General features: G+C 40.4%; 2 protein-coding genes across 4 annotated transcripts; both read left to right on the forward strand.

Annotated features, from left to right (window-relative positions):
- Positions 1–389: 389 nt before the first annotated feature.
- On the forward strand, positions 390–10870 carry LOC148102076 (regulator of G protein signaling 7-binding protein B-like). Its single transcript, XM_087843504.1, has 6 exons — positions 390–911; positions 1163–1335; positions 2072–2202; positions 6032–6170; positions 6291–6361; positions 7675–10870. The coding sequence occupies exons 1-6, from the start codon at positions 780–782 to the stop codon at positions 7764–7766; spliced, it is 738 nt and encodes a 245-aa protein (XP_087699630.1). The 5' UTR covers positions 390–779; the 3' UTR covers positions 7767–10870.
- Positions 10871–12300: 1430 nt separating this feature from the next.
- Positions 12301–23248, forward strand: c6.2 (complement component 6, duplicate 2). 3 transcript variants are annotated; one of them, XM_006803459.2, is made up of 18 exons: positions 12301–12621; positions 12923–13141; positions 13515–13671; positions 14367–14511; positions 14593–14734; positions 15254–15392; positions 16836–17033; positions 17341–17584; positions 18269–18391; positions 18491–18657; positions 18744–18969; positions 19645–19813; positions 19979–20090; positions 20181–20313; positions 20566–20760; positions 21740–21827; positions 22017–22261; positions 22346–23248. In XM_006803459.2, the coding sequence occupies exons 2-18, from the start codon at positions 12996–12998 to the stop codon at positions 22522–22524; spliced, it is 2808 nt and encodes a 935-aa protein (XP_006803522.2). In that variant the 5' UTR covers positions 12301–12621; positions 12923–12995; the 3' UTR covers positions 22525–23248. The 3 variants fall into 3 exon arrangements, with proteins under 3 accessions (XP_006803522.2, XP_006803523.2, XP_006803521.2); XM_006803460.2 differs by having other exon boundaries at positions 12926–13141; XM_006803458.2 differs by having other exon boundaries at positions 12970–13141.
- Positions 23249–23560: the final 312 nt, after the last annotated feature.

Consider the following 23560-nt stretch of genomic DNA (forward strand, 5'->3'; position numbering starts at 1 on the left):
CATTCAAGTCATACTTTGAAGCCTTGAGATGAGCATTTATGCTGACAAGGTCTTGGTTTCTTATAAAAAGAAGTTACCCCATGTCTGATGTTGGGGTTGTTTCCAGGACTCCCTTTTTAATAAGGTGGCACACTGGGTACTAAAAAAACATAGCTTTGTACTTTACACAAGTTTTCACCTGTTCTTTTGTAGTGAATATCTTCATTTAAACCAGGGATATCAAACCAACTTAATGTCATAGGCCACATGCAACCCACTTCGACCAGACCAGTGAAAGGGAGGTGGGCTGCTGCCACCACAGTCCACTTCGCACACGCCCCTGACTGATATGCATAAGTAGGTAATGAGTTTAAATAACGTGCATCTCGTGGAAGAAATCATATCGTTTGTCCTGTATGCACAGAAACGGTTAATTTTCAGTCGGAGGGTGACGACTTGTTTTGCCGTTGGCTCTCTCTGTATCCTCCGCACACGTGAGCGTGGGGCGGAAGACGGAGGAGCCTCCCTGTCGGCCTTCAGGAGGGGCTGAAGGTGACTCTCCGCTCGGCTGGGATGCGGAGGGAGCTGCTGGGATATCTTTTCTGATCCTGTTCCGGGGAACAGTCACGCACCGCTGCGGGAGGGGGCTTTAGGCATTAAGCAGGGGGAAAAAAAAGAAAAGCCCACACCCAGCAGCGTCTGCGTGTCGTCTTCTTCTCCACAGAGGACACAGCAGCCACCAGAAAAGAGAGGGCATCGCTCGCTGCGTCTGGCTCGGCTCCGGTGGTGGGTGTGCATGCATGTGTTCTGCACCGTACGGGCGGAAAAAACGCCCAAGATCCACAGGGAGCATCTTTCCGCTTGGTAAAGCGGCGCAGACGGAGACGGATCGCCGGGAGAGTACTGAGGGGGCTGTGGACGACAGCAGGATGGTGGGTACTGAAATAAGAATCGTAATCATGTCTGTTAATGATTAACTTGAGCTCAGCTCTGCACCAAAGGACAGATTCATGCGTGTAAATCCGACTTTTTTACGCGCAGGTGCAGCAGCATTGGCGCATAATGGATAAAAAGCGTCGCGATGAGCCGCATTAAGAGAGTGTTTGTTGTATTTGTTGTATTTGAAATCACACACAGTAATATCGTGATCTTCCTGATCGCATGATGGTTTGTTTTCCTTAAGACTGTGCAGGAATTCAACACCCTCGTAGCGCTGTACCGGGAGCAGGTCATCTCCGTCGGGGAGATCTCCGCCGACTGTCCCTCTCTGCGGGCTCAGATGCACCACACACGGTCCAAAGGATGCTCCATGGCCCGGGCTGCGCACCAGGACCTCGCCGTCATCTCTGTTTCGGGGTTAGACACGAGTTTGAATGATACTATTTTTTTAAGAAGAAACTGTGGCTTCCTCATTTATTGAATTTATTTTGTCTTTTTTTTTTTAAACGTTTATGAGCTAAAGTTTATTCAGGTAGAACAGGTGAGCATCACAGAGTGTATTTTAATTTAAATCAGTAAAGCAACAATTTTGAAAAAGGAGTCAGTGATAGATTTTATCCACAGTTAGTCATACGTATACACATATTTTATTTTATTAAGTGAAGGTTAAATATGCTAGATACTAGGTGTTCCCAATCAGGGATACATACAAGCGGGATACTAATCAATCAGTTAACTAAACAACTACAACTGATGAATTAGCTTTGAGCAGAAAAGGTAACAATTAATGCAAAATAAGACTTAGAATATAGACAAAATAAATTAACTTGTGACTGAAATAGAAAAGTAATGATCAAAATAAAAGGTTGAAAAAGCACGATTAGAAAAATATTACATGCATTAAACAGTTTAATATAAACTTAACAGAAAAACGTGGCTAAATTATGAATGAAAAGTTATAGATTATTCTTGATTTGAGACCACAAAAAATGAAAAAAACAACAACAAAAAATGGTTTAAATACAGTAAAAATATAAGTAGAACTTATTTAGCTAAAAGTTTGTCTAGCAGTTTAATTGTTATGTATTGGTGTGGAATAACAGATGAAACTATTGACTGTGAGTGTCTGATTCTCCTCTCCTTAATGCTGCAGTCCAGAGGACGGGGAGATCCATCCCGAGATCTGTCGGCTCTTCATCCAGCTGCAGTGCTGCCTGGAGATGTTCATAACGGAGATGCTCAAGTCGATGTGCCTGCTGGGGGTGCTGCAGCTACACAGAAAAAGTACAGTTACAGTAGTGAACACACGGTGTGATGATGCTGAATTGCTGAGTAAAGATAAAAAATAAAAACCGCCTGTGGCCAGGTGTTTGATCGTCTGCAAGTGTAATATTTAAAAGCTTTAAAAATCAAGTGTTACTCCCAACAGTTTTCATTTTGCTTTCAGATAACAAGAATATTATTATTGTTGTTTTAACCACCTTCCAAGTACAATATGCTGCTACCATGGATATTATGTTTTGGTTTGTTTGGGCTGTGTTTGTATAGTAGGAGTAATTGGATATATATATGCCCAATAACACACAGTACAGATGTTTGACGCAGCTTGATGAGATGCAGACTTTACAACCCGAAATCCCAAAAGACCTGAGTGCATGTTTGTGGTTCAACTTATAAATATTTCTGACGTATATGGAGGAAAAGGTTCCGTGTTTTCCAGGCAGTTGTGCAGCATGTCTTGCATTTTGTGCTAATGGCTCAGTCACACTTGGAGTAAAAGTAGAACACCGGTCTCCTTGTGACTAGTATATCACCAGGTGGTTGCTTGGTGATTGCAGTAATTATTCTTCACTTTCATCAACCAGTTGCAAGTCGTTGCAGTAACCAATTGCTTGTTCAGAGGTGACAAATTCATCTTCTGGGGGAACACATTTGTGCACAGGTTGCCTCATGGTAGCTGCTGTCTCCAACCAATCTCACTCCGATTTGTGAATGATCACCGTGTAACAGCACTTTGACCAGGCCCTTTGTCACTGTGCAGTTAGGTTGCCATCCTGCAGCAACTACATCACTACTTGTACACTACAGTGAATTTCTGCACCAGATACAGTGGCTTGCAAAAGTATTCTGCCCCCTTGAACTCTCCCACATTTTGTCACATTACAGCCACAAACATGAATCAATTTTATTGGAATTCCACGTGAAAGACCAATACAAAGTGGTGTTTGTTTTTTTACAGTGCAGCCTTTACTAATGTTACGAAATCAGTTTCACCCCGGTTCTTTTTATTCCTTGGGCATCCAGAGACGGCACCGGACTCAGTAGTCATTTTCACAAAAACCTTTATTCATCTTCATTTAAGCATGCATCTTCTAGAAGGGGAGATGTGCAAGTCCCTCTGCAAATCTTCCTCTCCTTTGTTTGTTACAGTCAGCTTTATAGAAGCAACCCCATCATAAAACCCCCATGGTGTGCTGCAAACTCTGTGTTTGTGTGTGTATGCACGAGTACCTGAGTGAGTGTGCATGTAGGTGTGGGTGCGTCGTAACAGTCAAAGCACTGTGTGTGTGTCTCTGTATACGTGACTTCCTGGGGGTCATAAAAGTAATCTCCTCACCCAAGCTACACCAAATTCCTCTAGACAACATACAAAACAGAGTTAACATATTACAAACACTGAGACCCCCACTCTGCATCCACTGGGCCATTGGCCTCTTATTGTCTTACATTTACAGATAAGCATGTGGAGAGTCTCCTGCAAACCTGCTTCTAAGTTATAACAATTATGAGCTTTTATTAAAGGTACAAGCATCAGCAATCCCCAACTGTAGCTTCCTGTCTCCTTTTATGACAGCAGACCCCCAGTGTCAATAAATTCCTTTACCTCTAAACAATTACACACATTCGCAAGCCTACAGCTAAGCCAAACTGAAACACAGACAAATCCTTCCCTATTCCTCTGATCTAAGCAAATAAAACATTATATTGTAATAGTTATTTTATTGTACTCACAAATCCCTCTTTTGATCTGCCCCATGGTAGATCGACAATACTCTAAATCTGTTAACAAAATGTGTTCATACAAGCTCTCCCCATTTCCCAAAAGTAGCATCATGTCGTCTGTGTTTGGTTTGCTCCACCATGACCTGTGATGTCAGAGTCGCTGGAGTGATTTGATGTCGGTCCTTCTGTCTTCCGAGTCGGGCAATTCTCTGCTCCTCTTCTTTCTTCAACTTCCGGGGTGGACTACCCTTCAGTCGTTGCATGGATCTGGGATTTATTCTGTCCCTGGGCTGGGATCCATGTAGGGGGTCTCAACCGAGTCCCCCTTTTTTGCCAAGAGCCTTTCTGACCTCCTAAGCTCTTCCGCCACCGCACACTGGTTCCCATGGTGCTAGGTCTCGCCTTTCCTTTCAGCTGGACTGGGTGTGAGATCCTGTCCACCTCCTTGAATTCTTTGGTCCAGCTTGGGCCCGACCTCTTCTTCTTGAGCCCTTTCCGACAGACCCAATTCGCCTCTGGCACCGCATGCTCCTGGTGTCTGTACTGCTTACAGAACCATAACTCCATCGCTCCTCCTGCAACTGAAAATGAAACTCCCCAGAAAACCCTCTTTTGGCACATGGACCTCACCATGCGTCAACTCCACACAATTAGAGATTCACAAGAAAGTTGCACATTCTCTCAAAAGTTCACAGGGCTTCTCCCTTGGATTAACTCTACTTCCAGCCTGTAACCATTTCATAAGAAAACATTAGCCAATGGTTAAATGTTAAGCTTGTTTAACTCCCAGCTCCACCCGGAGCCTGTATCCTGGAAGAAAAATTTGTTAAATCAAACTTCACATTTGCAACCAACTGTAGATCAAAAGAGCAATAAAGTATTCAGCATCAAAGACAAGTATCATGTGCAGGTTTTCTCATCATTAAATCACTATTATTGCCATAATTTAGGCAATAATTTTACAATTAAATCCCCAAAACTTTCATCAACCAACCAATGATCAGATTGAAATGATCAGTTTCTTCCTTTGTCCCCAGGTGTGTGCCATGGTAAAACCTTCCCTATACATCATAAACAAAAAACAAAACAACATTATATTGTAATAATTATGTTCTTGTACTCACACTAACTATCACATTATGTTCTGTTTTTCCTACTGTATAGAAGGAAAATATAAACTTCTGGCACTTTTGGGATTTACAGCTTCAGAATTTGGATTTCTCCATTATTGAACTAATTAAAATATTATTAAGTAAATTATTAAAGTACAAAAAAATTATGCAGTTCATTTACATTTAGTCAGGAATTCAGATTGACCTACTGTACTGGACCCTCATCTAGGAATAATTTTTTGTGATCTGCCATTCATTTCTAGTTCACTTGGTAATGAGTTCAAACTGCATTTGTCCAAAAGTGCTGTTTTTGGCTTAAAACACATTTCAATACATATAAATATTAAAGCATTTGCTGAATACTTGTTTGGTTTGCTTATAGTTATTAAAACTAATTATGCTGAACATCAGTAGTTGATAGCTAAGGGCATAATGCAATAAAATATATCATATACTATTTTTATATGCACAGTTTTGCCCAGCTCACTGGGGCTTTAGGGGTGACTGCACAGGTTTTGCCCAAGTGCAGTTTATGTTCCTGTTACTTCTCAAAACTGTTTGGCTTAATGAAAAACTAATTAAAACTCTAAAAGTTCATTTACTGCAAAACTGGTGATTTTATTTTGGATCTGCCTGAAACCTCACTGTTGGGCACCTGAAATTCTTATATGCAGGAAAACTCCTGATATATTTAAATGTTATATGTAAATAGCTGTTGAATAAACGTCACAACTTTCCCATTTGAGATTGCAGTGGAGCTGACATTTTGTATTGAAACAGTAGGGGGAAGCAGAGTGCTGTATTCACGTTCATTACATTTTAAAAACAGAATTTTAAAAAAATGTTAAAAGGAAGAAATATTTTTTGTTAAATATTAAAACTAAAGTATTTAATTTTCTTGAAATCATGAATTGCATTCCAGATGTAAGTATTTTATAGTGTGTGAGATTTACTTGTCAATTGTGCTTGAGTGCTGCTATATTTGTGCGGTTCTGAAGGAACAGACTCGGAGCCAAAGGTGGATTTCAGGCTGGACGAGAGCTCAGATGTTCCCATCCTGGAGGACCGATCCTCCTCTCCCATCGACTTTCCTCAGGAGCAGTGGCTGGTGGGAAATGATATTGAAAACATAGAGAGGTACACGCACTGCACTTGCTTTTAAATTTATATTCTGAAAATATTTTACCAGTATAAACTCTGTTTTTGTCCAGGATTATCTAAACTACTCATAAAACACTGCTGGTTTTTTGTGTGCAGAGACATGCGAGAGATGCGAAATTTACTCAGCAAACTCAGGGAGACGATGCCCTTGCCACTGAAAAATCAAGGTATGTAATATTTGTTATAGGTAAAATATATGTAAGAGAGTTGATAAAGAAGAATGGAAATCAGAAAAGTCCTTAAAACGTTTCTCCAGAAGGCAATTGGCTTGTTTATGTGGGCAGCTGAAAATTTCAGAAGGTGGAGATTTTGGAGCAGAGTCGCTTCTTATTTTGGTCGGCACCCTCTGAGTCCATGGTGATATAAAACTGGCTTCACTGTGGACAGTGACTCTGGTGTTCTAGCCAATTCCAGTTCATGGTAGGTTTGAGCCTTGTTGGTTCCTGGGTTTTTAAAAAATGTTGGTTCCTAGTTGTTTAGAAATGGTTCCAGATACCTGGGAACTTGAATGTGACATCACTCCCGCCTAGCGCCTACAACTAGTAGTTCTTCTGGAAACTAGCAGAATGAGAGCAAACAGGAGTTTTTTTTGGTCTTAGCAAAGCAGAGCCATTCAGGTATCACTAGCTATACAGCATAATACTTGTGGTTTTGCACTGCGGCAGCAAAATCATGGATAAAGCCTGGTCAGTGCTCTGTGAATGGCTTATTTAGGGATCCACAAATACACAACAGTGGCAGTACAGATCAAAGGTTTTCTTTTCTTGGAGGGCAACTCAGGGTTGTCCGGCGTTGCTTCGACTTTCCAAGTGGGAAATGCAAGTTGGTGTTCTAGATTCAAATTCCAACTGGCAACTTGGAAATTCTGATTTCTGACTTATTCAGGAACGTAGAACAAGAGACTTTGCCAAGTTGTTTAAGTCTACACTTCTCTTTCTTAGATATTCATTGAATTCCTTGGACATTCCCAATCAATACTCTCTTGACTGAGTATTGGCCAATCAAGTGAGTGCTGTCCTTTTTTATGCTGGCAAAGAGAATCTACCAGTTGTAGTTGGTCATGATCACTGACTGACTGATAGCGGTGTCCTACGACAACAGCTTCCGGACACCTATAATGCCGTGCTGAGATGCATTCCCAGGTGATTTAACCACCATTCAAACACTGACCCATGTGACCTTACCAACATGATGGGAGGGTTGGGCACCAACTCACAAATCTCCTGACAATATGCAAACATGCTCTGCCATGTCTGTGTATGTTGGAGCGACCTCCAAGGTGGCAGTCGGACTAGAGTTTGAAGTTGGAATTTTTGAGTTCCCACTTTTTCAACTGGAATGCCACCTGTCAATTCAGATAGCCCCACCAACCCCAACTTAGCAATTCAAGCTGGTGCAGTGCATGTAAACAGTAGTAAAACTGTAAAAATTGTAGTCTGTCACTGTGATGGAAACAAGATAACATGTTTGTTTATTGCAGATGACAGCAGCTTGTTGAATCTGACTCCTCACCCACTGATAAGGCAGAGGAAGAGACGCTTCCCTGGACTCTGCTGCATGGTGTCCGGCTAAGAGTGTGACAGTAAAGGACTTTCATTTTAATTTCTTTTATTCAATAATGTCTATTTATTTAGAGGCACTTTAATATTATTTAATCCCATCCTTCATTTTTTAAACCAATATCTGAAATTGTAATCTTGCAGTATCTGTTACCAGGCTCTATTTGTCCTCGTCATCTTGATATTTACTGTTTCAGACTTCTCAGCTCATGTGTTCAGGCAGCTTTGGTGCTTGAAGTTTCAGGATTGATCTTTCAAATGTATCTTATTAAGACATTTATCTTCTAAGCTCTATATACCTGAGAGCGCGTAGGCTAACTGTTGGTAATATTGCTTTGCCATTCTCAGATTCAGGTTCCATCTTGTTGGGCTTTAAATACAGAGATATTTTTCTCGTTCTTTTTAAAGGTGCTATTTATGACATACAGAACCACTGGGTGATGTATTAGAGCACCAGCAGGTCAGCCCAAAACAAAGGGCCCACCGTCAGCCACACCCTGCTCCGTTTAGATTTTTTTCTAACAACCTGAAAGTGTGCACTTAAAAATAAACAGAAAGGAAATCCAGCAACAGCCACTATCAGATGCTAACAAGGTAAAACCCAAAGATGAAATAATGTTAGCTTCAGTTCACCAGTCTCTTCTCTGCTCACTCTGTTCCTGTTTCACCAACACCGCACAGAGCAGATGCACATGGTGAAACAGAGAGCAGAGGAGAAACCAGAAAAAAACATGTCCTAAATTAAGTAAATGTCATGAATAAAAAAATTTTTTTTCTTTGGTTTATTAGAGCACTTAATACTGCACTTTGGCCAGTATTCACCTTGTGCTGCCATCAGTGTTGGCAAATTAATAACTTTGACCAATAGCAGTTGGTAAAGATTGTTGCATACAATCAATTTACACTTGCTAAATAGCGTGTACGTCATTTTTCAGTTCTTAAATTATAGCATGATGTCATGCTGAAACACTTTAAAACAGTTTCATGCTGTAAAATTATTTTTATAATTAGTGTTGTAGAATTAAAGAAGTATTTTCCTGGGGAAAAAGGACACAACTGAAAATTTAGTTATCTACTATAAGCCCAAAATTTGGAAATTGTTTTAACCCCCTTTTTATTTTTGCAATAATGTGGAACCCATTAAATGTAACACAGGATATAAACCCTTATCACCCAGATGAAAGTCCCTTAATTGACCTAGCTGGCTAAAAGTGCACTAGTTCTCCTAAAAAAGACCCATAAATAGCCAAAGTCATCAATGGTTAGATTTTCTAAAGCCTCCAATTAGAGTCCAGAATAGGTGAAGAAGCCTAGTTCCCCCTCAGACCATTTGAATTACAATATAAAGAAAGTTTATTATGAATTGTGTTATTACTGGGGTCCAACATGTTGTCTACCAAAGCTTAAAAGTGAGACATCTTTGATTTTTGTGTTGGTTTGTTTGTTTTGGGAAATTTTCTTCCCAATCTTTGTGTTTTTACATAGCGGAAGCTAACAAATGTACATATTCAGGCTATGCACAGGCAAAGTCAGTTTTCAGCTATCTCTAGTGTGCTTGTGTCAAACTGCCATGGTTGAATGTGTCACAATGTGAGGCTGGTGAGTCTCTGTATACCTGTGTGGTGTAGGTTAAACAATTCATCTACAGCCTTATGGCGCATAAACATAACTGGCTCCTACGATATTTGCATTCCTCTTACTGTAAAGGATTTAGAATTTATTCAACTATGTGTGTCTAGGCTTAAAATAAGCTTTATACCAGGAAAGAATGAGCTGTTTAGCACACTTCCTGAATTTTGCCTTTTAAATTTCATCAGCCTCTTTGTTTGTCCCCCCTGATATGTGTATATGTTGACGCTGACAGTGTTTTTCTAGGGGAGTTTTACTGAAGTTTAACCTCCAGCAGATGATGGTTTTGTAATGGCTTTGGTGGTGTTTTCAGCAAGGGCAGGTCAAATGTTCCATTGACAAACACTTTAAAGCTGCCATAATGGTTACTCAAAACCCCTGGAAGATGAATACTAACCATTTTCCTGACTTTACCACTGTTTTCAGTTTTACAGTTCCATTAATATCAAGAAAAGTCCAAATCAAACATATTAAAATGTACGAACTATCTAAATAGGAAGGATGCAACAAGAAATGTAATATCTGGAAGTGTGTCCAGGGGATAAAGCCAGTTGATGTCCATGAACTTTTCTGTAGCCCCATTCTCTGGCAAAGTCACTATTACCCTATAGTAACACTGTCACATTAGAATAAAGTGTTACTCTAGTTTTAAGAAAATCCATCCATCTATTTTCCAACACTTATCTGTGTTTGGGTCACGTGAGCAGCGGTCTAAGCAGAGATGCTCAGACTTCCGTCCCCCCAGCTACTTCCTTCAGCTTTTCTGAGGGGACACAGATTCATTCCCAAGCTGGAAGAGACATCTCTTCAGCATGTCGTCAGTATTGCCCTGGGCATAGGGTAGGGACGTAAATCAGCCAGGAAATAAACAGCTTTGCTTTCAAAGTAAAGAAATGCATCATAAAATAAAAAATTAAAAGTAAATCATTTTGTCATTTTGCCCTTCATCCTAGAAAAACAACAAGAGTACTGAATCCAATTTTGTGTAAGAATGATGTCTTTTAATATCTTGAAAAAATATCAAACTTCCTTTCATTATATTATAGTTATAGTTATTTTCCTAGCTGTTGCACTACACTAAGCTAAGCTGTCAATGATGTATTTCATTCAGTAATCTGGGATGTTATGCACACTGAAGCCTCTAGGGGGCACTAGCATTATCAGTCTAAAAGAATAGTTTTGACAGGAAGAAAATATTAAAAAAGCCGCACACACAAACACGCAGACAAAATCCATATGAAGCATTCTACCAGAGCCATTTTCCTCGCTGAATGTAACGGTCACCTGTGTTGTAAATTAGTGTTTGTGCTATTTATTACTTTAATGTAACATTGGTGGTGTTTCAATTGAGGAATGCGTCGTTTTATTTTTGTCAGGCATGTGTTTGACTTGTGTGTAGTTACCGTGTCCTGCAATGTAGAGAAACACAGCTAAACTTATGTACAGCCAATAGGACATTTTATAATATGAATAAAGTTTTATATACAAGATGTTTTTTTGTTAAATTTTTAACCTAAAATGTTTTAATATTTTGGGCAGCAAACCAATTTGCTTTCTTTCTATGAATGAGACGATGAGGTGGTAAGTATGACTCCGTATTCTTAGATTACCTACAAAGCTGAAATCCAGATGTGCGTAGCTTAGTTTGGCATAAAGAAACTTGCTAATGTAAGAAAATCCATGTGTCTAGATGATTAAACATAATTGGAGCTAAAATGCTTGTCAGTGAGCCAATTATCAATTTTTTATCAATTTACTACACCAGTAAAAATCTCCTTCTGAACCACCTCCAACAGTGCGAGAGAATAGGATAAATGGTCTTCAGCCAGGAGCCACCTCTCCCTGCTGGTTCACTCCCTACCGTTCATTTCATCCTGGACTAAGATCATTGTCCCACAACTTATCATTCCTCTGGAGCCAGAGCCAAAAGCTCCCCTGCTCTGCCTCCTACACAATACCTTGGATAGCTCTTCTCCTACTCTTGCCACCCATGACTCCAAGAGATTTCAGGAACTTCTATGTGGATCTTCCAATAAAACGTCTCTATCCATCTTCCACTGAGAAGATCAATGCTCACCACTCTGCTTGTTAGCTTGCTGCCAGGAGCTCTTTTTTTCTCAAAAGCTGCCTCTTACAGAAACTCAGCTGTACCACGGACCAGAGCATGATGTCTGGATGCAGTGATGTTATGTTGATCTCTCTGGGGAACTTCAGCTGCCTGCCAAGGGCTGCTGTAATTTACCAATTACCTCCTAATGACAGAAGGGACCTCAAATGCATGGGACAGCTCGGCACTTTGCTTCCCTGTCGGACAAACTGGATCAGCTGCTGGGATGTGATTGGCTGGCAATCTTTTCATCTGGTCTGACATTTCGTCTAACAAAGAGAAGGAGAGAGAACCTACCCAATATAGGTGTCTTTAGACTGTGGGAGAAAATCAAAGTACCCAGAAGAAACCCACATTGGCAAAAGGAGCACATGCAAACTCCATGATGAAAGGTCCCTGCCAGCATGCACTGCATCATCATAGTGCCCAAACCCCACCACATAAGAAGAAAGAATTAATTTGCATATTAACAGTTTTCTCAGTTAATTCACTTTTTTTCTTGTTATATCAGAAATTTTACTTTGTTGTCCAAGGATTCAATCCCAGTTTTTCCCTGTGCACATTTAGTAATACATTTTAATTGTAATGAATTAAACTTCTCCAATTATACAGCTGAAAACAACGTATAAAGTTCTGTTGTTGCATTTTAGTTTCTCTTATAGTGTTGCACAAGAACTATGTTTGGTGCCAGATTGTGAAAACACTTGGACAACTAAAGAAAGTGTGGGAAGACAATAAGCGTACTCCCCCCTTTGCTATCTATATCTGTCGAGTGTCAAGCACTGAACATCTGGTTTATGTCTGAGCAGCTGGGAAACTCCAGAGCTTTTTACTTCCCGTAACAAGGAGGACTTTATGTGCACTGATTATTGTGGTTATTTTTTTTTAAGTAGTTTAAAGTTTTTGGGCTCTGATTGGTCAAAGTAAGTCCAAATATCAAGCAGGTTTCCAAGAGAAAAAGCAGTGGGAGGTTTTTTTTTTATGATTATTATTATTCCTGCTTTCAGGACCGTCAGAGTCACATTCAGCTTTGCCTGCAGTGCAGAGACCATTTACTCCACTTACACTTAACTTTAACATTCAGCCAAACAGGTTAACTACAGAATTGCACTTGCTGAACAGGACATCACTGGTGAGTTTGATTTTTTTCATGTTTTTAAAGAAATGCATTTTTTTTTTTAAAAAAAAGGGAAAATACATTTTGCTGAAAGCTTGCAATTCACCAGTTCACACCTGATTGCTTTGTTCTTTTATTTCTTTATAGTTTTCACTTACTTTAGTCTTATGTTATATTCATAATGTGTAAACCACTGTGTGTTAAATATGATAAAGCATGCATTTTCCTACAAGAAAAAAGCTCATCGCTTGCATTAAAAAGGAATTTTGTCCAATTGCAAAACACCACTTATGATATTTACCTGAATGAATAAAAGGAGATTGGGGACTTTCAATAATGAGCTGGGAATTACATCATCTTCAGTGGAGGTAAAACCACTTTGAGTTCCCATGATGGCTCCCTCCAGCAGCTTGGCCCTGCTGCTGCTCCTCAGCTGCATATCAACTGGTCTGGGCTGTTTCTGCGACCGATACTCCTGGAGCTCCTGGTCTGCCTGCTCCAGCACCTGCAACCATGGCACACAGAACAGAGTGAGGTGAGACACACACAGAGCACAGACGGTGAAACCGATATAGACGCAAGCGATAGGTAAGAAAAGTGTATGATGCTGAGAAGAAACACAGGTGAGATGCAGCATAGATATCACAAACAGGTGGGACACTCTACAGAGCGCATATGTAATGCCTATTTAATACAAAACAGATAAAATGGCATGCGCAAGTGTCCTTTTTAGGATTTTTTTTCAGAAGTTTTGCTTTTTCTTTTGTTTGCTGTTAAAGCCAAAGTAATTGTGCAACACTGTAAATCAAAAATGAATCCCTTTCCTCTCCCATTTTCAACTGCTGTAGTGAAATGCACATGATGCCAGCAGATGCTGCATGTAAAAGGATTTCATGCTTTTTTGACAGGCAGTTTCAGCATGACGAATATTTCTGGAAGAGCAGCTGCTTTCAGTTATGTCAGCAATACGACAGCAGAGCTTGCAACCAGCACGCCTGTCCAATCAACTGCCTGCTCACTGATTTTGGGCCGTGGTCCGACTGCTCGCCCTGTGCCAAGAAACAGGCAAGGAACTCGCAGTCACGGTGTAAAATAGTGACTCTCCTCTTAATTCAACATTTTCTCCACAAATTTCTAAACGGCCACATTATTGTCCTTGGATTAAATGGACAAAAAAATGAAGGACTAAAATAAGACAGTGTTTTTGAAAGCTCTGAAAAATACAAATAAAGGGTTTTATTTTTAAGAATAAGCCTTTCATCTAAGAAAATATTAGGTCTACATAAGATTGAGTAACATAGATGAACATTTTACCAAATAATAAACATAAAAAGAGTTGAATATATATAAAATAGATTTGATCAGCATTTGGGTCATACTGAGGGCTTTAGATAACCAAATAGTTGGTTACTGGCTAAAGGGTGACTCCATATAATATCAAATATAATATTTATCCATCTGTTACTGTTACAGCATGTAGAGCTATCACTGCTATTACATCACTGCTTGTAATAATCATGATCATTGTCATAAAAATATACCTCTATTTGTAAATGGCATACTAAGGAGGAGTAATGTTATATAAATGATGAAATGAGCACTTGCCAATGCCTTACTAATACCTTGATAATGTTTAATAGTGTGATATTTTTATAAAGTGCTGATTTGAGAGTTAGATTGGGGGAACAAATTAGTTTATAATGGAGGAAACTTAAAATCTAATATAATATAACCAGAATGATCTCGTGTCACTGGCACAGTTTCGGACCCGGTCTGTCGAGAGGCCGGCTCAGTTCGGTGGATCCGACTGCAGCCCCGAGCTGACAGAGGAGAGGCAATGCTATCCATCCACAGAGTGCAGGATAGAGTCTGTCAACTGCAGGGACAACTTCAAGTGTGATAACGGTTAGTGGTATATTAACATAAATGATATCTACATAAATGCTTCACAGTAACAGAAACAGTTTCACATTCTTCCTGCTGCAGGGCGCTGCATTAACTCGACACTGACGTGCAACAGACAGAACGACTGTGGGGATAACTCCGATGAGAGGGACTGTGGCGAGTTCACTGTTGTGTGTCCTGTAGAGAAGAGAGTTGCTCCAGGGTCTGACCTGGTGGGGAACGGGTAAGCTAAAGGTCAAAAGGTTACAGCTGAGATCTTGTCCTCTTGCATTCCTCCCTCCTGTGTTCATATATTATGTTCCTCCTCCTCAGTGGTCCAGTCATATTTCTACTTGTAAACAGATAATCACCGTTTTGTTTGTGAGGCTGATATCAAGCTTTGAAAGCAATTCAAATAGGAAAACAAATCATCTGACGACTTGAAATTTTTGGTTCATGCATAAATATAGAAGCATAATATTTTAAAAATATCACACATAAAAAAATCCTTTAAAATAAAATTTTAAATCTTCACGATAATAGTGAATATCATAAAAACATTTATAAACACAAAACTCTGACATAAAAATGCAGAAAATGCTTTCAGTACTTTTTATTACACTTTATTCCAGTTTATTTATTCAGAAATTTCAATATAAGCCAATAATGACATCGGCCTGTGGATGTACTTTTAGACTTTAAAAACAACTTTTTTCTTACAAGAGAATGAGATTTGACTTTACCCCGATTTGTGTTCGTGAAGGTTTGATGTTCTCGCCCAGGAACCGAGGGGAGCAGTGCTGGACAACATGTTCATGGGAGGAACCTGCGTCATTGAGAGGCCTCCAAGCACATTACTCTACCACCGAGTTCCTTACAACTTTGAAACTTTGAAGATCAAGGTAGGTCTTGGTATTGGAGTCTTGCATTCATATGGAGCTGTTGTCACTTGCAGGTAAATAATCAGCAGTGACAGTCTTTACAAAGTCATTTTACTTGTGTCACTAAAGTGGTTGCAATAGAGTCAAATCCTACCCAACTGGCACTTAATGCAAACCAGCAGCAGCCTGATCAAGCTAACACATGCACTGCCAGGTGCATCGGGCAGCCACCTTAAGACATTAACAGTATTGTCAATGTAATCTTTAAAAAGGAAGCTCCTAAGGAAGCTCACATTGAGTTGTACATAACACTGCTTGACATACGTTTATATAAACTGCTTGTGCAGCACAATGTCATGATGTGACGAATGACCATTGAGCAGCAAGGCTACAATCACTGCAGCAGACACACGAGTTAATGGAGCCTGTTCTTTTATTTTTAATTATCAAAGCTTGAATTTACTAAGCTTAACCCGGCAGTTCTGTGGAGCATTAGTGATGTATACCAGCAGCCCTGTCTGGGTAATTGGTAGCCCTGCTACCGTGCTGCTGATGAGCCACACTTTTCTCAAAACCTTCAGGGGTTTTTCCACATTCCAAAAAGGCAGATAAGCCACACAACCATTTGTGCACATTTATAATTAAAGCTTTCACCCAATAGTATCCATAATAAATACATTTGTGTTAAAACCGAATAACCCTAGAAATCCCAAATGACACCTAAAACCCCCAAGCGACCAAACTTCCCACTTGAGCTCTACCAGAACCTTTAAATAGTGTTTAGACCCCCGGGGACACATTTGCTCAAACACATTGTAGACGGCAAAAGAGAGAACAGGCGAGTGATCGCTACACCACAAATCCACTTACACTAAGATCTATATTCATAATAATTGCGCAAATGCATTACCCGCACTTTTCCAAACTACATAATAATCAACTACATTTGTGACAAGTACTCTTTAACTTACAGCATCTGTCCACCGTACGCCAAGTAGCTACTCGAGTGCAGAATCACACAAATCATTAAAATGTTCAATAAATAATCAGTATATATTTAAGATCTCTAATGTGTACGTATGTTTCTTGATGTGCAAATGGTTTCCTAAAGTGCAGAGTGCTAACTAAAATGCAAATATCCCCGAAAAGGCATCTGCTAATCTCTAAAACAAAAATCTAAATTATTCTAGACAAATAACGAAACGCCTCTTTATTATATGTGGACATTAGAAATGATGTACAGTATTTTTTATTGGTACTTATTAAAAAGCACTTTTTGTTTAAACACTGTGTGAAACATTCAATCAAACCACTGCTGTGCTCAGCCCAACAAAACATAACAAAATGTGTTTTAAATGGAAAGGATGGTGCATTGAACACCCAAGAGTTGAACCGGTGCACCGCCTGTTTTATATGACAGGGTTTGAAAAGTCCCAGGTAACAGATGTAGTTGTGGTTGTTTAGGTTGGAGAGCCAGAGGACTTCAACACTGAGCCTCAGCCGCTGCACGCCGAGTCCATCGATTTGAAGACCTCCCAAACGACGCCTGGCAGCAGCACGCAATCTCGAGACTCGTTTTTCTTCCCAATCTTTTACTTCAGTGCATCGTCTAAGTCGCACTCCAGTTCTAAAAGTGAAGCTTTTGAAGCTTCAAAGAAGAAGGTGAGTCCAGAAAACACTGGGATGCACTCACAAATTTGACATAATGTAGTTTTGAGAAACCCAGATTCACGTTATGCTTTCCCTCATTTTCTAATCATAGATGTTATGTTAGAAGGAGAAAGAAAAGAAAAGGAAAGAAAAGACATGATGTTTACATTGTATAAAAAATGTCTTCACTAGTAGGATCTGAAACACAGTCCCCACAAAGATACATAGGTCAACATGTGTGCAGGAACACATATTTCTTTTTTATCTGTATTTTTCCCCTTATGATCTTCTTATTTATTTCCTGGATGTTCTTCTGTAGGACTCCAAGTTTATCAGAGTGAACCAAGTCCTTCCTGTGTCAACATTCAAGATTCGGGACCCGGGGGACCTCGTCCTGTCACAGCCCTTCTTACAGTTCCTCCACGCCCTTCCTCTCGACTACAACTACGCACTCTACAGGGAAATCTTTCAGCGCTTCGGGACACACTACTACAGCTCAGGGACATTGGGAGGCCACTATGATCTGCTGTACCAGTACAGCAGAGAGGAGCTCAAGAGTTCAGGTACAACAGCACAGCCTGGTGGAAAAAATGGAAAATGCAGCACTGGGCACATACAGTAAACTGAAAAATTAGTTAAACACTAAAAACTGGAAAGAAAAAAAATGAAGGAAACCCTCAAATACCACAGTACAACCCAGAGTCAGTTAAGCTTCAGGGATATCAGATCTGTCCAATTAGAAAGCATAAAGCACTGTGAGGGCATTTCACCGGCTTCAGTGCAAATGAAATTAACAGCAAGTGCACTAGAGGAGCATCAATGAGACATGACATGTCTGCTCCGAGGAACACAGCCAGTGGTTGACACAATGACTTCCACGTGGTTATTTGTGAATTTTTCTGACCAGTCTGTCAGAAACATCCTTCGGTGGCTCCTGTGCTCACAGTCCAGCACCGTGCCTCTTGACTGGCATTTGCCAGAAAACGCCAGAAATATTTTCGAGCAAGTCAATTTTTTTTTTTTTTTTACATCTGGTTAAACGAGGCTGAGTAACCATTCCTCCAGTTTTACCTCACTTTCATCCTGACCTTTTTCTTTATATTCTCAACGTATAGGGGAATGGGAGAAATACACTTTGACCTGTTCACTCCTCAGAAACAACATGTTGTTGTCTACAACATAAAACACACAACAGCTTGTTTTGATTTCCTGCATTTCTGCATTTCTTGCTCTTTTTCTCTCTGCAGGTGTAACTGAGGAGAGCGCGATAGACTGCCTGGGCCGAGAGACCACCTGGACTATCATCCTCTACACAGAACACAGGCGTGAAAACCGATGCTCTAACAACCGGATGACTCAGAAATATGAAGGTAACAATAATACTATATTTCTGCCTCAATGGAGAGCATTGATTTAGCTTCTACCATGTTATCTTCTTCACTCTTTCCCTGCACATTTCTTTTGTCCAGGCTCATATGTTCAGGCATCGGAGAAGTCTTTCTCCATGGTGAAAGGAGGTCGAGCTAGAGAGGCAGCAGCTCTGGCCTGGGAGAGGCAGGGCGCCACTCCGGATAAAATATCCTTCAAGAACTGGGCAAAGTCTGTCCTTGAAAACCCTGCTGTCGTCGATTACAAGGTTAACTGTAGTATTCTTTCCTCAAGCATCACAGAAATAACCATCTACAAAAAATCTTGCACTTACATCTGAGTCGGCGTGTCCAGCTGCTTCCTCTCATAGATCTGGTTCAAGGAATTCCTTGCGCTTCCACAAAGAGGAGGCATCTGAGGAAGGCCCTGCAGCAATACATGCAGGAGTTTGATCCCTGCAAGTGCGCTCCCTGTCCCAACAACGCCAGGCCTGTTCTGTCCGGCACAGAGTGCAAGTGCGTTTGCCAGACTGGCACCTATGGAGCCAACTGTGAAATACGGGCTCCTGATTACACTTCAGGTATATCTGGTGGTCACCAGGTCTAGTTATAAAAACACTGTTGCTGTGTGATGTGGAAATACTTAATACTTTAAAGTGTCCTTAGTGAAATAGCATTAATATAACAGTGGGTTATTCCACAGTGTTCATTAAAGTAAAAGCCTGGGGGAAGGAACTGCCTCTGTGGCGGCTGGTCTTCATAAACAGTGCTCTGTAGCGCTTGCCTAAAGGCAGCAGTTTAAACAATTTGGGAAGATCTGCAGACTTGATTGTCCGTTGCAGTCTGGCTCTGTCCTGATGTATGGCGAAATGAAGCTTGTAGGCTAAAGCGCTTTGAGAGGTCAGTGAGACTAGAAAAGCACTGTTTGACCGGCAGTCCAACCCACAACATGAAAAGATCCTGATCAGTAACGGAGCTAAAAATTAGGATTTTTTGTTGTTTCTGGTTTTTATTTGTAGACCGAGTTCTGCTAGTCAGTCACAATTTTTTTATTTGATTAAATCCAGAATATCTATTCTAATATGCCCCTCATTTTCTTAGGATCAACTTCTTATTTTGAACTTTGAATAATACTTCAGGAACTGTTAGCGAGTCTCAAAACCTTGAAGCAAACACAGTTAAGATGAAACACAGATTCTAATCAGGTTTTACTAACATTCACACTGGAAACATTATCTGCTTTGCTACATCCACAGAGGCGGTGGATGGTTTGTGGAGCTGCTGGGGGTCGTGGAGCAGCTGTGGAGCCTCCATGAAGAGACATCGGACGAGGCGGTGCAATAACCCCGCCCCTCTCAAAGGAGGACAGCCCTGCAGTGGCCCAGACAGACAGGAGGAGGCCTGTCACATCTCCATCTTCACAAAGTACTGTTTTTATTTTATATTTCAGTATAAGTTCTGTCAACCTTATATCTTCGCTGCTTTTACCCTGACACATGGACATGAGAATACACTGCTGCTCCTGTACAACAGCTGATTGTTTATTTTGACTATTCAGAATTACTGGAGGATCTGATTTGTGTCTCTCAGACAGGAGACCTGTGACAATGATGACGACTTCACGATAGGCTGGAGGGACGAGCTGCCACCTGGTGTGCAGGGATGTCTGCGGCCAAAGAGCCCTGAGAACAGCTTCCTCCGGGTAAAACCAGACACACAAGCTGAAATGCGTCAGATTATGACATATGCTTTATATAGACGCTCATATCTGCATTACATTATTTTGTGACAGAAAGCGAAGCAGTATTATACCTTTGGTGAGGACGAGGAGTTTGAGTGTGTCACTGGGTTTGATCTCGACGGTTTTCAGTACATCAACTGCCTTCCTGATGGAAGCTGGAGTCAAATAAGTGGGAGATGCATCAGTAAGTCTGTTTTCCCATTAAACCAGTCCACACTTATCTTAGTGGTTCACCACAATAGTCCTTAACGCACAAAAAAATGACAAACTGCTTAAGGATTGTGTGTGTGAATGTGTGTGTGAATGGGTGGATGACTGGATGTGTAAAGCGCTTTGGGGTAATTAGGCACTAGTAAAGCACTATACAAATACAGGCCATTTACCATTTACCAAGGATTAGCTGTGCCTGACGTCTATGTGATCCTGTAACCTTTAGGGAAGATTTGCCTTCCCCCTGACATCCCTGACGACACAAGTCTGTCTCCCAGCAAAGACGAGTACAGAGTGGGTGAAGTGGTGCGTTTGAACTGCAATGAGGCGGGACTGCAGCCGCTGCCGCGAGGTTTCTACAAGTGTGGCGACAGTCTCACCTGGGAGCCCCCGATACCTGCTGAACTGCGCTGCACTAATGGTACACTACACCGCTGAAGAAAACGAGAGAACTACTGGTCAAATTCTGATTCCTGACTTGCACTTTTCATTCATGTGTATTATTCATTAGATAAAACTCTGATTGGTTGGAGATACTCACCAGTCAGTGAGAGCAGGTGGTGATGGTTTTAATGAATAATAATAATAATAATAATAATAATAATAATAATAATAATACACAGTTCTGAAGCTTTAGTTACTTGACAAGATTTCATTAAAAAACAAAACAAGTTCCAGGAAGCGGCCTTTAAAAGTAAAAAATCTTATCTGATTTGAAGTTTGGCAGAGGTTCCATTCAAGATCAGCTGCTCAGTTTTGTGCACCCACAGTGAAAAACCTGCTTTGCAGTTTTTTCCTTTTTTCAAAACCACCCAGTCAGATAGATTGGAAATTTTGGCAGGACATTCCCAAATGGTCAGAAGATTGTGCCAAAAACTGATTTTCGGTATTTGTCAAAATCTGATTGTCAAACATATCTCTCATGAATTATATCAAGACATTTTGAGCCAGAAAGAACACAAGGTAGAAGTTGTAATGAGTTTTTGGCAAAGTGAATTTTATTTAGCTATCCTTTATTTATCGATGTATGGAGGCTCATTGAAAACATTGAAGGAATTCCAGGCAATTATCTACAAACCGCAGCAGCGCTGGTGGACATCTGGTCGTTTCCCAGAGGAGAAACTTGAACAACAAATTGGCTAAATTTAAAGATTTTGGATGTTTGTGGACCTGTTCTCAGAACGTTTTATCTCAGATTTCAAATGAGAACCACATGTGTAAATGAGCAGTTTTGTTAAAAATTTGGCATATTTACATCATAATTTTTACACCTTGATCTTTTTTGTTTTTACTTCTGAGTAGTTTAATCTGCTATAAATGATCATATCCATTAACCTGCTGACATAGTTTCTGTGGAAAATACTTAGTTTATGCTGTTTCTTTGTATGTGCTGTGTGTAGAGGAACCATTTGTTCCTGATGTTCAGTGTGGTCCAGGACAGATACTGCGAAACTCTCGCTGTGTCTGTGTCCCACGGGAGAGCTGCCTGTAAGTATTTACGAATGAACTGGTCACATTTGAATGGATTTTTCCATATAATGTACGTACTTTTACTTTTACAACAATCCTCTTTGAATGTTTGAAATGTGATTGACAGCCCTGTGTGTGTGTGTGTGTGTGTGTGTGTGTGTGTGTGTGTGTGTGTGTGTGTGTGTGTGTGTGTGTGTGTGTGTGTAGTTCACAGCCAGAGAATCTCTGCATCCTGAACGTAGACCTCGGCATCACAGTGTCAATGTCGCTCTGCTCCTTCCAAGCTGGTCGTTGCCACGGTGACCCACTGTTCTTCGTCAGTAAAGCTGCGTGCGACGCGGGCACTTTGGACAAATTGGAGTGGGCCATGTTTAGAGCCAACATGTCCTCTAAGAGCTCTGTTCAGGAGCCTTGTGAACTTGACACTTGCTATGAGTGGGAGACCTGCTCTGGTGAGTTTCACCTCACAAGACTTTTAGCTTAACAGTATAAAGCCCAAATAACTGACCTAATGTTAACTCACGTCTGTCCCGCAGTGTTTAAGAAATGTGAGTGCAGAGCTGCTCGGGAGTGCCCCAGAGTGAAACAGCACATGTTCTGCATAAAGCTGACCCGGCTCCAGAGGACTCGCAGCATGGACCTTTGCTCTATGTCCGCGCTTAAATGCTCAAAGTACGAGTTTGAAATTCTCAATGAAGGCCAATGTGAGTCGTGATGACGCTTTTAAAGCTTTTCTGCTGCATTATACTCAGCAGCATGAGTCATCTAACACTGAATGTTGTGTTTAAAACTGCATTCAGCACATATAGTTTTAGACCTCGTTGAGCACCACAAACATCAATTTAAAGACATAATAAACAACAACATGGTGTGAACTTTGACATAAAAAAAATGATTTTCAAAAAAGAAAGAAATATTACACAGTTACAACTTTTATATCTGGTAAAAGTAAAAAATGAAACTCCATTTCCAGGAAATGTTTATGAGGTTAAGAGGTGCTTTTAAGGCTTGCATCATCATAACTTCCTGGTTGAAAAATATCTGCTTCTTCAGTTTACACATTGAGTGAACATGCCTGTGAGCACAAAATTTGGGGGAAAGTTAACAACCTCTCCCAAAGGGGAGCAATAGACTAGGCTGAATTGCAGGTTAGAGTGAAAAACCACAGCGAGCTTCAGTGAGCTCACCTTTACTTTGTTCTGAGTCGCTGTAATGGCCTCTGAGTTGCATGCCTCTCATTAGCCTATGAATATCAATAGCCTCACTTTAGTGATACTCTATAATGAATGAAGCAGTTTAAAAAAAAATCTGATTTATGTGTGAAGGAGGAAGAAAGCAGCAGCAGTCTGTCAGTCAAATCTAATTCCAGGTATTTTTACCCTTGCTAAATGTGCTTCATGTGCAAAAATAAAAAAAAAAAAATTGTAACTTTGTTTTCATTTTCTCCTGCAGTACTTTCTCATCCCTTGCCTTTTTTACACTGCAAATTGATGTGACTATATCAAATGGCAGCAACTCTGTGCACTTAGGCAGTTAGACATGCTGAGGTATCAGAATAACTATCAAAGTCAGGAATAATGCCAAATTAAGTGACTTTGGAAGTGGTTCAGACATGCAAGGATTTATAGAGAATAATAAAAAAATAGAAAATAGTTAAATAAATTTAAAAAATGACTTGATGATGTCAGAGATGAGAGGAGAATGGCCAGACTGTTTTGAGCTGAGAGGTAGTAACAGTAACTTAAATAACA

Source organism: Neolamprologus brichardi, chromosome 7 (genome assembly GCF_056152115.1).
Source record: "Neolamprologus brichardi isolate AB-2024 chromosome 7, ASM5615211v1, whole genome shotgun sequence".
In the NCBI taxonomy this organism is placed as follows: Eukaryota; Metazoa; Chordata; class Actinopteri; order Cichliformes; family Cichlidae; genus Neolamprologus; species Neolamprologus brichardi.